This window comes from Echiichthys vipera, assembly GCF_963691815.1.
Source record: "Echiichthys vipera genome assembly, chromosome: 18".
Lineage (NCBI taxonomy): Eukaryota > Metazoa > Chordata > Actinopteri > Perciformes > Trachinidae > Echiichthys > Echiichthys vipera.
The window spans coordinates 10,604,188-10,617,644 of record NC_139843.1 but is presented as its reverse complement, the minus strand read 5'-3'; the positions used below and the strand labels follow the sequence as shown (position 1 = coordinate 10,617,644).

General features: G+C 41.3%; 1 protein-coding gene across 1 annotated transcript; it reads right to left on the bottom strand.

Annotated features, from left to right (window-relative positions):
- Positions 1-75: 75 nt before the first annotated feature.
- LOC310961331 (myosin light chain kinase, smooth muscle-like) lies at positions 76-9,629 on the bottom strand. The gene is made up of 16 exons (XM_083933361.1): positions 9,536-9,629; positions 8,940-9,107; positions 6,567-6,686; positions 6,090-6,134; positions 5,871-6,001; positions 5,606-5,762; positions 5,088-5,399; positions 4,888-4,987; positions 4,545-4,748; positions 3,694-3,911; positions 2,969-3,092; positions 2,381-2,533; positions 1,915-2,044; positions 1,670-1,751; positions 1,357-1,497; positions 76-724 (listed from the first exon to the last, which is right to left on the bottom strand). Exons 2-16 carry the CDS (start codon positions 9,103-9,105, stop codon positions 519-521), a joined length of 2,289 nt encoding a protein of 762 aa, XP_083789487.1. The 5' UTR covers positions 9,106-9,107; positions 9,536-9,629; the 3' UTR covers positions 76-518.
- Positions 9,630-13,457: the final 3,828 nt, after the last annotated feature.

The following is a 13,457-nucleotide window of genomic DNA, read 5'->3' as shown; positions in this document are numbered from 1 at the left end:
CTGCTCATGGACAAGTCTGTGCTTAGTTTGGATGTGGGGAAAAAAGAAAAATAACAGATTCATGCCTTTAATTATTTCAAACATTCACTTTGAACCTTTTAATGGTAATGCCTTTAACAACATTTACATTTGAATGATATTCAAATGTGCAAAATGTACAATTTTCATGTGACTTGTCGTTTGAATGGTATCAAGTCAACCACAGCAGGACCAGATCCCCTTTTTCCTGTGCAGAAAAACCTTGTGGTAGCTGAACGTGCTAACTACACATACAAAAATAAAGTCTTATCAAGTGCACAACCTAACTGGTGGCCTGTGAAACAAAGGGCTCTGGGTACGTCTACCCATCCCCTTGATGGTAGACCACAACACACCCTTTTTGCCTTGAAATTATGTGTAAGCAGCCTTTTGTGTTGCAGTGAATAACTGTCCATCGTGCTTCATCAAACCATTCACATTGGTGGTCTTCTGAGTCTCCCTCCAAATGAAGGACATGTGCAACTGTTTTTTCTCCACGGTCACATCTCCACTTTCAGTTTGGCAGAGCACATCGCTTCCCCCAGCTTGTTGCCGGCCCTGCACACATAAACCCCAGAGTCAGAAGGCTCCAAATCAGCCAGAACCAGAGAGCAGAGCCCGTCTTCATGTTGCTCCATGGTCACTCTGCTCGAGTCAGGCACCGGCTTCTCATTCTGAAGCCACTTCACCTCCGGCTGAGGGTAACCTGGGAGACAATAAGACATTACTGCAGAATCAAGAACAAAAAGGACATTAGATACTAAATAAAACTAGAATAGAATAGAATATACAAACATTGTTAATACAACAAACAAAGCTTAAAATATTGCCCCAGTCTTTTGAATCTTTTCCATTCAAGCAAACTTAAAGTTGAATTCGACATTTTGGGAAATGTGCTTTTTCAAGCGTCAGATAAAAAGACGAAGAGCACAAACCATTAGCTTAGCTTAAACAAAGCAATTATAATGTGAATAAGGGGGCTTTAAAAAGAGTTCAGATTTAGTCATCTTAGCACAGAGCCAGGCTAGCCGTTTAAAACAGTAAAGTTGTGGACTGTAAAATCAAAACGTGGTAAAAGATGGTGAAACGTTCCATAGAACTGATGGGAACTGCAGAGCCGGTGAGAATATGTGGGTTCATCTGTACGATAAAATCCCTTTTATAAACAAGTATTCATTTGATCCATAGTTAACCTAAAAACATTCATTGTGGCAGCTTTAAGTTGAGCCAGTTTAGGTCTCATTCTGCTGCAGTCGGAGCATTTCAGACTATTGTCTCTCCCATTATAACGCGGTGAGGCATTATTTAATTAAGTGCAACACAGTTCTGTCACTCTACCATCGACGAGGCAAGTTAGCTGAGCTGTTGCTCCTATGGGAAGGGTAGTGTCCTTCAGGGCCTGCTGGAAGCGAGGTTCACTCTGAAGCTGCTTATCCAGCGACTGGATGGCCTCCTCTGCCTCTTGGCTCCAGCCTGGCTCTGGATGAGAGGGAGGATGATTATGAATGAAACGGAAACAAGGCTTTACAGATCACAAAAGGGTAAACTTGAAGTGACAATCGGAAACTGTGAGTCATCTGCCATATGTATGTAGCTCCGGGACATAGGAGGGCATTGTGCGTGTATGTGTGTGTCTTTTTATCGCTCTTACCCTCTGAGGAGCTGCCAGGAGAGTCTGGCCAGTTAGAGAGATTAGCCATTCGCTGTAGGGCCAAAACAGCCTTGCCAGTTTTCTAGAAGTTTAAAAGGACAAATAGCACTGGATGACAAACTACACATACCAAAGCTTGAGGTCTATATAGGACAATGGATTGAAAGGTCTTCATAGGGAAGCACTGATAAGAAAATAGTTCATCTTTCCAACGCTGGGCTATCGTCATTTTGCAGTTCTCTTACCTTCCACTTGCGCCTTGCCAGAAAGGATCTCATCTTCTTCTTACTGAGGGACTTTGTGGGTCTGCGGTTCAGTGGGGTAAAAGAGGCCATCCAAGGGTGGGCGAGGGCCTCGGTACATGACAACCTGCATCTAGAGTGCAGGTGGATAGAGAGGGAGAAACAAAGGCTGTCAAATACCAGCACGCTCTGTGGATTATCTGCTGCATAAATAAAATCCTGGCTCTCTCTGACTCATATGAGAGCTTGCTAAACGGTTCGGTACACTTAAATGTTCTGCAAATGGTTTGAAATGCCACAAGGAATATGATAGTTGTGACATTATTAACTGGAGAGAATACTTGTCTTGTTGCCATTTCTCATAGGTATCGAGCTTTAAATTTTCTTATTGAATCACAAAGAGGTAATGCAAGCAGTTTGTGAGCACAGGCAACCATGGCAAGAAAAAGGAACAAAAAGAGAGACCAACCTCTGGTCTTTCACCAGCAGGGAACTGATAAAGTCTTTAGCTTGATCAGAGATGTCCTCAAAACTCTCCTGGTCAAACTCAAAGCGGGCAGAGGTCACAAGATTTAAAGTCTCTGCATCGTTGTTCCCCTGGAAGGGAGCTTCTCCACTGAGCCTTGGAACCAAAACAGTTTAACAAGGAATGAAACATATTTAGTCTCATGCAAGCTTACCTAAGTGTCATGTTTCTGCAGAGGGAAATAATCCCTTTTAAATGGGTACAAACATTGTCTCTTTAGAAACATGACACTCAGGTATGCTTGCATTTTAACACATTGACCTGAGCGTAAATTCATTTTCAGGAGTTTATTATTCCATAAGCTTATGCACGCTTTAAGAAATAGACGACTAATGATATATTATTTGGGCTGTCATAATACAACATCCCCAGTAGGTGGAGCCAGATCTTCATTTGTAGAATAGTGTGTTTCGGTCCCACACTTTATGGATAAACTGATATTTTCACCTGCACACATTATCCCCAGTTCCATTTTTTCGTTCAGAGTGTGTCACTGTGGTTATTGTTTAAACCAGCTTTTGTTCGACTTACAAGATGAAGCAGATGACTCCGATGCTCCACATGTCAGTCTCCAGGCCCACAGGCTCATAGCTGATCACCTCAGGGGCCACAAACTCCGGCGTACCATGCATCACCATCAGAGGTTTACCCTCCTCTAAAGAACAGGACAAGAATAAGAAACTAATCAAAACATCACCCTAAATGTTTTGTGTAATTTGCCTGTGTGTATTAGACTATTTACAGATGGCTACAGTCTTCTCTAAATAGACCACCCAGTCCGTAAATGCAGCTTTTGGAGCGTCACCAAATTTACTGCCTGAATTGACTTTGCAGGCTTTGCTGCATTTATTGGGTAGTTCTTCTTTTTGCGCAATGGGCATTGTAGACATGTAGGAATCTAGAAATGACATTCCTCCTTGATGTCATATTTGCATGTGTTAAAATGAATGACCCTGTGTAGACCTTGCAGTGTTGTCAGAATAAAATGTCGTCACATTGAGAGGTTGGCAAAATGCTAAAATATATTTGCATTGAATAAACCTGATGCCAAGTTTTATGCAGCTAAGAATTCTTTTTGACATATATATTATCATTCGAAAGGATAGGCTACACACTGGGGTGATTCATTCACTGTCCCTAGTGAGCAAATGCAAAAGCACATTCATTTAGTGAATTTTGCCTCATATTTACCATATTAGGACTTGTCATTCCAGTGACATGACTATGAGACGTCGGTACAAATCCAGTAAACTCACCGAGTTCACTAGCCAAGCCAAAGTCTATGATCTTGATCCGTGTACCAGTTGTATCCACACAGACGATGTTCTCTGGTTTGAGGTCCAGGTGGACGATATTCTGCTTGTGAACATACTGCATGGCCTCCAGGATCTGCTGCATGTAACGGGCACTTGTGGGCTCTGTGTGCTCAAAGTTGTCATCCACGATGCGTTCAAAGAGCTCCCCGCCTGCAATACTGGGCAGATAAATGACACCATTCAGGTCCATGCTTCAAAAACTACTGTAGGTCTGGCACTCCACCGTTTAGCAGTATTTCTTAAACTTGTGCCTATGTTTTATCAGTTAAACATGTTCATCCAGACTATCATTAGTTTTGACCCACTGGCATCTGAAATTCAGATGTCTTTTTGTACTAGCCACGCTTGTCTCAACAACCTTGTATCACTATTAGAAGATACCTATTGTCCATCTAATAACACTTAAGCAACCACTTACGTCACCTAGCAACATCAGTAAAGATGTGCCTCATGTTAAACCAGTGCTTCCATACACTTTCTGCTTTGCCATTACAGGAGGAAAGCTTGATCACGGTCGAGTTTAGATGGTTACCCAAAACTCTTGCGGGAAGATGAAGGTTAGGCATTGATCTTGAATAGTTCAGTTTAAGCATTGACTTCAGATGGTGTGGGTTAGAATAGGTTGTTGGACAGTGAGTCCTGCGAGAGTTTTCACAAATTTAGGGTTAGCATCTAGACACCACCCTTGATCACTTGTGGCTTTCTCACGATCAGCAGTTGAGACATCCAAACAGCAGATACACAAGGCTTTTACCAGATCAAAGTCCCTTCCCCATTCCACAATTACTTACTACTCCGTGACCATGACGATCTCAGAGCGTGTTTCATAGGCAGCCAGACATTGAACCAGTTTTGGGTGGTGAAGACTGTTCATTATTTCGATCTCTTTGCGAGCTGCCGTCCTGCCCTTGGAGGTTCGGGCTAGGTAAAACTTTCCTGCAACCACCTCAGCCGTGTCTTTGTGGGACATCCGGAAGACCTGGGCAAATTTCCCGCTGGAAATGTTTCATCCAAAACAAGTAAGAGGCATTACAACTTGACTTTGCTTGGAAAGACAGTTCTCAATTTACTCATTGGCAATATATTGTACATGGGAATCTGAAGTGTGTTGAAAATCTTATCTGTCTTGCTTACACTCCCAGCTTCTCGTGCACATTGTAGTAATCCGTGGCCTTGTGTTTGGTGTCAATGGTCACTGTGATGTAAGACTCAGGCTCTTCCTTCTTTTCTGCTTCTAACACAGAAAATGCACACGGGACAAATAAGCACATCCCTCCTGGCAGATGAACCTCAAATCCTCTTAAAACATTTTATGTATCCAACATATCACTTACTTGCAGTCGCCATCTCGACACACTCAGACTCCTGGCTCGGTTCGCTGACCCCTGCTGAGTTGTAGGCTCTGACACGAAAGCGGTACTCCCCCAGCGGATCCAGACCCGACTGGACGTGGTAAGATGTGTTTTTACAATGGCTTTTTAATTCAGTCCAGCTCTCAGGCTTACCCAGGCCCTCCGGTCTGACCTCCACTTTGTAGCCCAGCACCGCTGTGCCTCCGTCGTAGCTGGGACCCGTCCAAGACAGTACCAGGGACTGAGTGGATAGCTGGGAAATTACAGGTTGGGATGCTGGTGGATCGGGCCGGTCTGAGGAGAATTCCAGGATAAAATACTTTTAGACATGAGACAAGAGTGTTTGAGGCTCTGATATGCAGCATCATGTAATGCTTTCTGGTGCATTTTCCTACCTTCATGTCTGTATATGCATTTAAGGGACCACAAATACCAGTGTATCACCAATGGCGAACTCTATGATTTCTAAATACTGAACTGTAGACCAATGCTAGTCTCACCTAGGACACTGAGAGAAATGGTGTGCTGGGCAGAACCTTTTCTGTTTCGTACTATGACGGTGTATGAGCCTGTGTCGTCTGGACAAGCCTGAGAGATCTCCACATCACTTTGTGTATCACTGCTCCGGACAGACACCCTTGGCCCTCCTACCACCACCTGAACAGGAGGTACAATATGTTAGAGGTACATACTGGCATTGAATTTCAAAGTGAAACTATAAATCAATGGCTCAAACAACACTGAGCACTGGGACTCCGTTATTACCTTGTCTTTGTTGTAAATCCAGCAGCAGGCCACAGGGACAGAGCTGCTCTTGAACTCACAGTGTAGCCGGGCCTGCTCTCCGGCTCGAACATCCACCTGCTCTGGTGGGTCTACAAACTCCACAAGAGGCCCTGAGGAGAAGCAGAGTTTGCTCAATTAATAAAATATCACCAAAGTGCAATAAAGTTAAGCTTGCATGTTGTGGTGCCCTCCACTCACCTTTGCGTGGGGGGACTTTTGTTTGAAGCTCGACACCTCTGGTAGCTGTTGAGATTGAAGAAGTAGGTGGATTTACAGGTGTGTGCTATTATTGGCAGGTTAAGGCAGGATCTAACCAATCACGTGTGAGCAGTCATGTTTGGTTGCAGGGGCACTGTAATCAACAGACAGCCTTGCATTGCACTTTTGAATGAAAAAAGTAGGCCCCATTTTCATTAGCCAGAAACAAAATGTGTGTCATTCACAATTTGATTCAACACAATGCACTTTTGTTGCTGCTTCCTTGCCCCTCTATCATCAGCATATTTATGATTAATTTGTATTATTTCTACAACAAATAATTAATGAAATAATAAAAAGCAATCTACAAGTTCTATGAGTAGTTTTTACAATCAAAGTAAGAAGAAAACCAGAAAAAAGGGAGAGTTTTATGGGTGTGTATCATAAAATGATGATTAACAAAAGTTTGTAATCTACCTTTGTCTTCTTCTCTGTGCTGGCTTCTCTCTTTTGAAGCTGAGGACAATTGAGTGTTTTCATGCGACGCAACCTTGCTGTGCAGCTCACGGTTGCCTGTTCCCGAGATTTCCTTTGTGGCTGTGTCATTGCAAATACAGTAGAAACGGGTTTACTGTACACAGATCAAATCAATGTGATTCTTTTCAGGACAGGTCATATTCTCCTTGATTGTTTGTCAGGAATCTCTAACTCAACACTTCACCGCTGCTGTACCTGTTATATGCAACACTGCACTGTTTGCAGCATTATTCTCAGCTATGTAGGTGTACGTCCCAGCATCTCCAGGTGAACACTGAGTCAGAGCCAGACTGGCCACACCATTTTTGAAGGAAGTATTACTTAAGTTCACCATCTCGCCTAAATGACAAAATAAATACAAACGCATGGGCAAACGCATAATTTTATTTTTTTTTACTGTTAAAGATAACAATTAAAATCCATCTGAATACAAGGTATTATGGCTGGATCCTTGCTCATAATGGAGAGTAGGTGGACATTTTGAAGGTATGGTAATCAGACATTTACCATTGTGCAGCTGGGAAAGGCTCAAAGGCCGACTTCCTGTGATAACACCTTAAAAAGAAGCATCATTTCCTTCACAGACTTTATAGTCCCCGTGTGGTTGTTTGAAGTGAGGTGTTTGAAGTGAGGTGTTTCAAACTCCGTAACTGGTGTCAGACTGGAGTCTAAGCAGAGGGGGGATGTTCAGGGCAGTCATTCGCTAATGTTTCAGGGGAAAGTTGGGGGCCTTTCCACTGCACTCAGGATCAAACTGGTCAAACTACAAAGGATCCACATGCACTGCGTGGCTGATGCAAATGTAGTAAAAAATGAAAATATCAACACAGTAGTACACTGATGTGGATGTGTTCTTTTCATCTGTTTTCGCCTCCAGGTAGAGACCCACTACGTTTCAGTTAATCAGTTACCTGTTGCTGTATCTACTGAAGTACAGTTGAGTGTAAGCATGGGGAAGTGACCATTGGTGTTTATAAAATTTTCCTACCACATGCGTGTAAGCCCATGTGTATTTCAGCGTTCAGTATGAAGGCTATATATGGGGAAGTAAAGCGGGGGCTGGCGGGAACAGGTTGCATGTCACTCCTATAAACTTTGAGTACCTGAGGACCTTTTTGTCAACAACTAAAACTACAAAACAACACATTTCACCATAATCCTGTTATATAGAGAGTTGCACCCTACCTCAATATTTTGAGAAGTAGGAAACAACTCTCAGGAGAGCTAACCATATCATACATCCTGTATGCTATCTAACAGATCCCAGTACTTTTTTTCACTGATAGGCCTTTGCAATGCTCTCCTGTGAAGGATGTAAGTTAAAGAAGTACAAAATAAAACAGGAACTGCCTGCAGGGGTATGGATGACAAAACATTCCAGTTATGTTGCAATATTAAACTGAGTCAAGTTCATTAACATTAAAAAAACAGACACATTAAAGGGTTAGTTCAGATTTTTTTAGGTAGGGGTTGTATGAGATTCTTATCCATATTCAGAATACCTACCAGAGATGGAGGTTCTTGTTTGTGTTATTGTGTGACTTCAGTGTTTTAAAGTAGCCTGGGGAGCAGATGTATTTTCCAAGCGCATGTTTAATTTGCTCTGGCAGCTACGTCTGGCCCCTCTCCCATTCAGACACATTTCCAGCCGGACAGATCCTGGGGAAGTCAACCCCAACCGTTTATCTCATGTAGGGTGGGCTGAAGACTATGACTGTCCAGTCCAATTAGGCATCACTGATCAAATACGAATTAAGATTCTGTTACTGTATTGCCTATTTCTCTTTCAAATGTTTTCAGAAACACATTTAAGTGTACTATTTTTCTATGATTTGAGAAAGTTTGTGACCCAGCTGGAATTTTTTTCCTGCTTTCAAATCTGACCAAGCACCGCCCCAAACACTGTTGTTTCGTTTGTTGTGAATGGTTGTAGGTCTGGAATCAGATAATTGCATCCAGAGGCATTTTTGTTTGCACCATTGTAAACCCTTGGATATTAAAAAATGAACTGAGGGGTTGTGATTAAAGTCTAGTTTCAAAGGGTTAAGAAATAACAAAACTAACAAACAAACCAGTCGATCAAAGCAGTGGGCCAAAAATGACTGTGAACTGATTTATTTTTCTTTGTTTTGATACGTTTAGCTGCTGCCCCCATCCACAGCAGCTTCTGTGTCAGGACTCCTACCTGCTTCTCCAAACTGAGGGGCGTGCTGACCACCATCTACTGTAGGTGATACACTGACTATGGATAAGTAGCTCATTCAATTATCAAAATATCAGAACTATCCCTTTAAAAAGTTTACTTTTCTTTACCTCTTGCAGATGAGACTTCCAGTTTGTTGTTTCCCATTGATGTCCTGTTACTGGTATCCTGTCCATCATCTCTCTGCTCCTCCACACAGAAAGTTCTGGCTTGAGGCTTGAGGGCCAACCGGAAAGTAGACACAAAGGTCTTTGGCTTCCCGCCATCCTTATCCATCCCTAAGTAGATAACCCCACAAGTTTCAAATAGTCAGTCATCAGTCAGGCCTCCGTCTCCTCTCTTGGTTGTGGTGTCTTGTACTTAGTGCAGAAATATAATATGAAGCTGATGTTTTGCTGTCTCTGTTCCTCCGCCAACAGGAGGAGCGTCTGCGTTCAGAGCAGACTGCCTCTGAAATCACTACCCACCCCTCAGTTCCACAGAACACTGGAAACATCCCTTTTCATAGGAAGGCCAATTAAAAACACACGTCCAGCCCCCACGGTCCCTCTGCCCCGAGAACACAGGGAGAGAGACACATGGGATAGAAAACAAGAACAGGAAACGTGTGGGAGAGGCAAAACATTCAAGCTGAAGACAAACAGAGGGTACTAAGGTGGATAGTGACAAACTAAACACCAAAGAAGTATAACAAGCATATTTTTACCTGGTGGTTGTCTTCATTAAACTGCCTCTCCTCTCAGAACACGATTCCCACTGTCAGCTTCTTTTTGCCATTTTCCCATTTCTAAACACCTATTCCCTGTATACACTCAAACTGCAGGTTGGGCAACACCGCCAGTGTCACCGCAGGAATCAAGACGAGCCTGTAGGGCAGCTTTCTGTGTGCATTCACTCTGCTGGGCCACAGACAACATCAAGAGAAGAAAATAATTTAAGTGTGTTTCTTTGTAGGACCGTGTCACCACAAACAGTAAGCTCAACTTGTAAATGAGACATTTAATTCTATTGATATGGGAATAGATACTGCTGCTGGTTGGGTGTGTCTCTGAGGTGCGATCTCATCTACCTTTTTGTTGAATGATTGTTAACTACGGACTGTTGTTCTCTTGTTTGTATTCATAGCCAGTGAAGATAGCGTTTAGGTCTCCAGAGTTTTCTTTGTCTCTGTTATTATTCTAAAGAGCAGCTTCACTGTGTCTGTGCCTCACTGACTTGAATTTTATTCCTACTTGTGAATAAAAGATCTTGTCTTCTGTCAATGTTCTGCTGATTGTCGCTCATTTATTGTTTAGTTTTAGTGTTAGTTTATGGTTTGTGAAATAATTCCACTAAATGGGATAATGTAGTAGTTTGAAACTTACACTCCAGTCACAATTACTATATTAATGTATTTTCATTTGTTAGTCAATATGCGTCTCAGGGCAATACGCCTATGAACTTAATCTGGTTAGTTACACAACATATGTAATCTTTTTATGATTTTTTAATGTGTGTATGTATGTGAATATGTATGCATGTAGGTATGTTTTTATGTGTTTATACTTTTTTGTTGTGTATTTGCCACACATTCACTAGGGGTTTATGAATGTTTGTTCTGTTTATTAAAAGAAAAAAACCAATAAGTATAATATTTTTTTAAAAAGGCAGATTGATATGTGACTGTAAAGGTGCATATACATTTTGGCGCTGGTATAAGCCACAGATGACTCCGTATACACTTTCACACTGGATATGATATGAAATAAACAGAAAACTGATTTTAGGCCTGATTAGTTATTAAGACAATGGATGTCCAATGGATTGTTTAACACACAATGATACAAAAACAATAAAGATATGTTGCATAATGTTTAGTTTTCTAAAAGCTACCCTCGTAAAATGAGCTGCTATGTTGTGGTTTTAAATGGACACATTTCACTCAATGCTGGTCAGTGCAGGAATGTAAGGAAACAGTTACATGGTATGGTAATTGGGCCCATATGGTGGGAGGCACCTTATTTACGTAAGACTACAAACATGTCCCCTGGTGCTAAAAGCATGTTGATTGATAGACCAAACATGGACCAAAGTTTAACTGTTTATATACTCACTATTAGCTCTCCAACATAAAGGAAAGTCACAAATGTTGCTCCCACATTTGCAGCTTACATAGAAGAAATAAGACCAGTGCAAGGGAGAACTACAAAAACGGAAGTAAAATCCTTTTAATATTTAAAATTATTTAATAATCAAAATTGTTGCTAACAAAATGTGTTGGTGTTACTTCTTTAGCTTATGAAGTGGACATCGTAAAAGTAGTTAACATTTATGATAAATTCTAGAAGTCCCATATTGCAAAAAAAATGATATACATGTCTCATTATGAAGCAGGTGGAGGTGCTGTATAAATACTGTGAAAGTATAAAAAGGCTCATTTCACAGAGAAATGCACGCAGCCTGTGTTCAGAGACGAGCTGCTAGGACTTCTGTACAGTTGTGATGTCACAGCTGTACTATATAAAGGTAGAAAGTGCCACTACAGGACCGTTACAGTCATTCCACAGCTGCAATGACAGAGGCAGTGCAGAGAGGCCCAGAGTGAAAATGTTGACGACCCAGAGATGTCAGATGTTTACTGGTGTTATCGTTTTCCTTATCATGATTTGATTTTGCCCCCGTCTTATGTATATGACAAACTCAATTACTAATGCTGCTAGTTCAAAACTCATTGCATTGTACATGCGGTCACTGTGTTTTGGATATGTAAAGCACTGTATATGATTGTTTATTCCTGCTCTTTTATTCTTTACATCCACATTCAGTGATGAGTCGGATCTGTATATAAAGACAATAAATAAATCACCCGAAAAAAAATGTGGACTCACCATTGAGTAGGGTCCTCTAAGCTTTGGCACATTCTTTAGAAAGAGCCATATATGGTAAAAACACTTCAGTGCATTCTTTTCTTTTAACCATATTTGGACCTTTCCACAACAGAATGTTTCAATGTACAAAGTTGTTCTTATTCCATAAACTAAATACCCTTTTAACCCCCCTTCCCTGACAATTATCCTTATCAGACGGAAATCGTGCAAGGTTTTGATCAAGTCTTGTGGAATTCAAAACAGGAAAAGCTCCAACTATGGTAATCGTTTAACTTCCTGTTCCTTGCAGGCTCTGTGTTATCCTGTTCCTACGAACACATGCCATACTCCATCACTTCATTGACTTGGAGTGAAGGCAACCCAAACTGTAGAATTGAGCGAATCTGTTAAACAGCATCAGTGGCCGTACAGAAGACGGTCAAATCATGACCACCAGAGTCCACTTAAGTCCTAAGTTAAACTTTAAAAATAACAAAATGAGATTGCATATTTCAGACGGTGAGAATTTATGCAGACTCAACTGCGGTAATCCAACATATTCTTTATCTCTTCAGCATGAATTTCTTTGCAGGCAAATGGGAACAAGTAGATATGGCTTGGTTGACAGAGAGTCAGTAACGAGCAGAAGAAAGATAAAAATACACGTAAATGACTTGTCCTCTGATAGATAAACTAGTCTCTGTATGTTCTTCGAATATTTGCACTTGTTTGGGGTAAAACCTTGTGACTTACTTAGCCTACAACAGTCTGTTGCGTCATGATATTTCCCTCACATACATTCAAAGAGCCTGCTGTGATTCAGTGGTTAATGAGGACAGAGTAAATTTCTGCCGTTATGTCTGAAATTAGAAAGCAGCATGGTCCTTCACACCCTGATGCACTCTGGCTTGAGCTCTAAGAAAGCAGAAAAAGGGAGAAGAAAAAGAAAAAGACATGAATGGATAGAAAGAGATGTGAAGAATGGAGGGCACTGGCAGTGGGTACTGTGACAAAGATTATTGTGCTGCAGCCAGAGGCCTTTTCCAGCCGGTGGAGTCGGGTCAGGCTTCCTGCAGCTGCTCCATATGTTGCTGGTCCTGGAGAAACTCTGGGGAAGAGCTTGGTCCTACAAAAGGATGGAAGAAGCCCAGAAGCAAGTTCCAACAGTCAGATGGCTCCAAGTGCTCAGACACTTTGAGCTGCATTTGTATGTTTCTTTCCAAAGAAAGATTCGTATTATAAGATTTTTTATTTATAGTGCCTAAAAAGTGCCTTTTTGAGTGCCTTGTGTATTGGTATCGCACTCTGGGGGCCATGACAAAATATTGGTGTTTGTATGTAAATATGTTCCAGTAGAAACCTTAAATATAAGTATGAACCTGAAAATGAGCATATGTCCCCTTTAAAACATGACATTATCTCCAGCGATTTTTCTCGGTTATTGAACAAATGTAATAAGGCCCCTCCCATGATTCCTAGCTTTGGCTTTTGTTTTGACTTTTTAGGAATTTTAGAAACCGATGTTGGTGTATGTATGTAAAATGAGAGTCAGAAATATTTTATCAATTTAATTTTAAGTTCATCCATTGAGTTAGTCAGTTTGGCTACTACCCGATATCGAGATTACAATATTTTATGGTACTTTTTGCACTTCATGTTGCTATTCAAATAGTCTAACAGGGATATGTCGATTGAAATGTTATCAGGCCTGTTCATTTTCATAAGGTCACATGACTCCCTCACTACTGCATTACATCTAGGTGCTCAGGCTGTATCTCTTCG

Bases quoted from the DNA above. Each gene is read 5' to 3' on its own strand.
- LOC310961331 (XM_083933361.1), bottom strand. From the start codon at position 9,105: ATGGATAAGGATGGCGGGAAGCCAAAGACCTTTGTGTCTACTTTCCGG. The intron at 2,045-2,380 runs GTTGGTCTCTCT...CCTGCACTCTAG, and splicing joins CTGCTGGTGAAAGACCAGAG to ATGCAGGTTGTCATGTACCG. The intron at 1,498-1,669 runs GTAAGAGCGATA...CCTCTCATCCAG, and splicing joins TCCTGGCAGCTCCTCAGAGG to AGCCAGGCTGGAGCCAAGAG.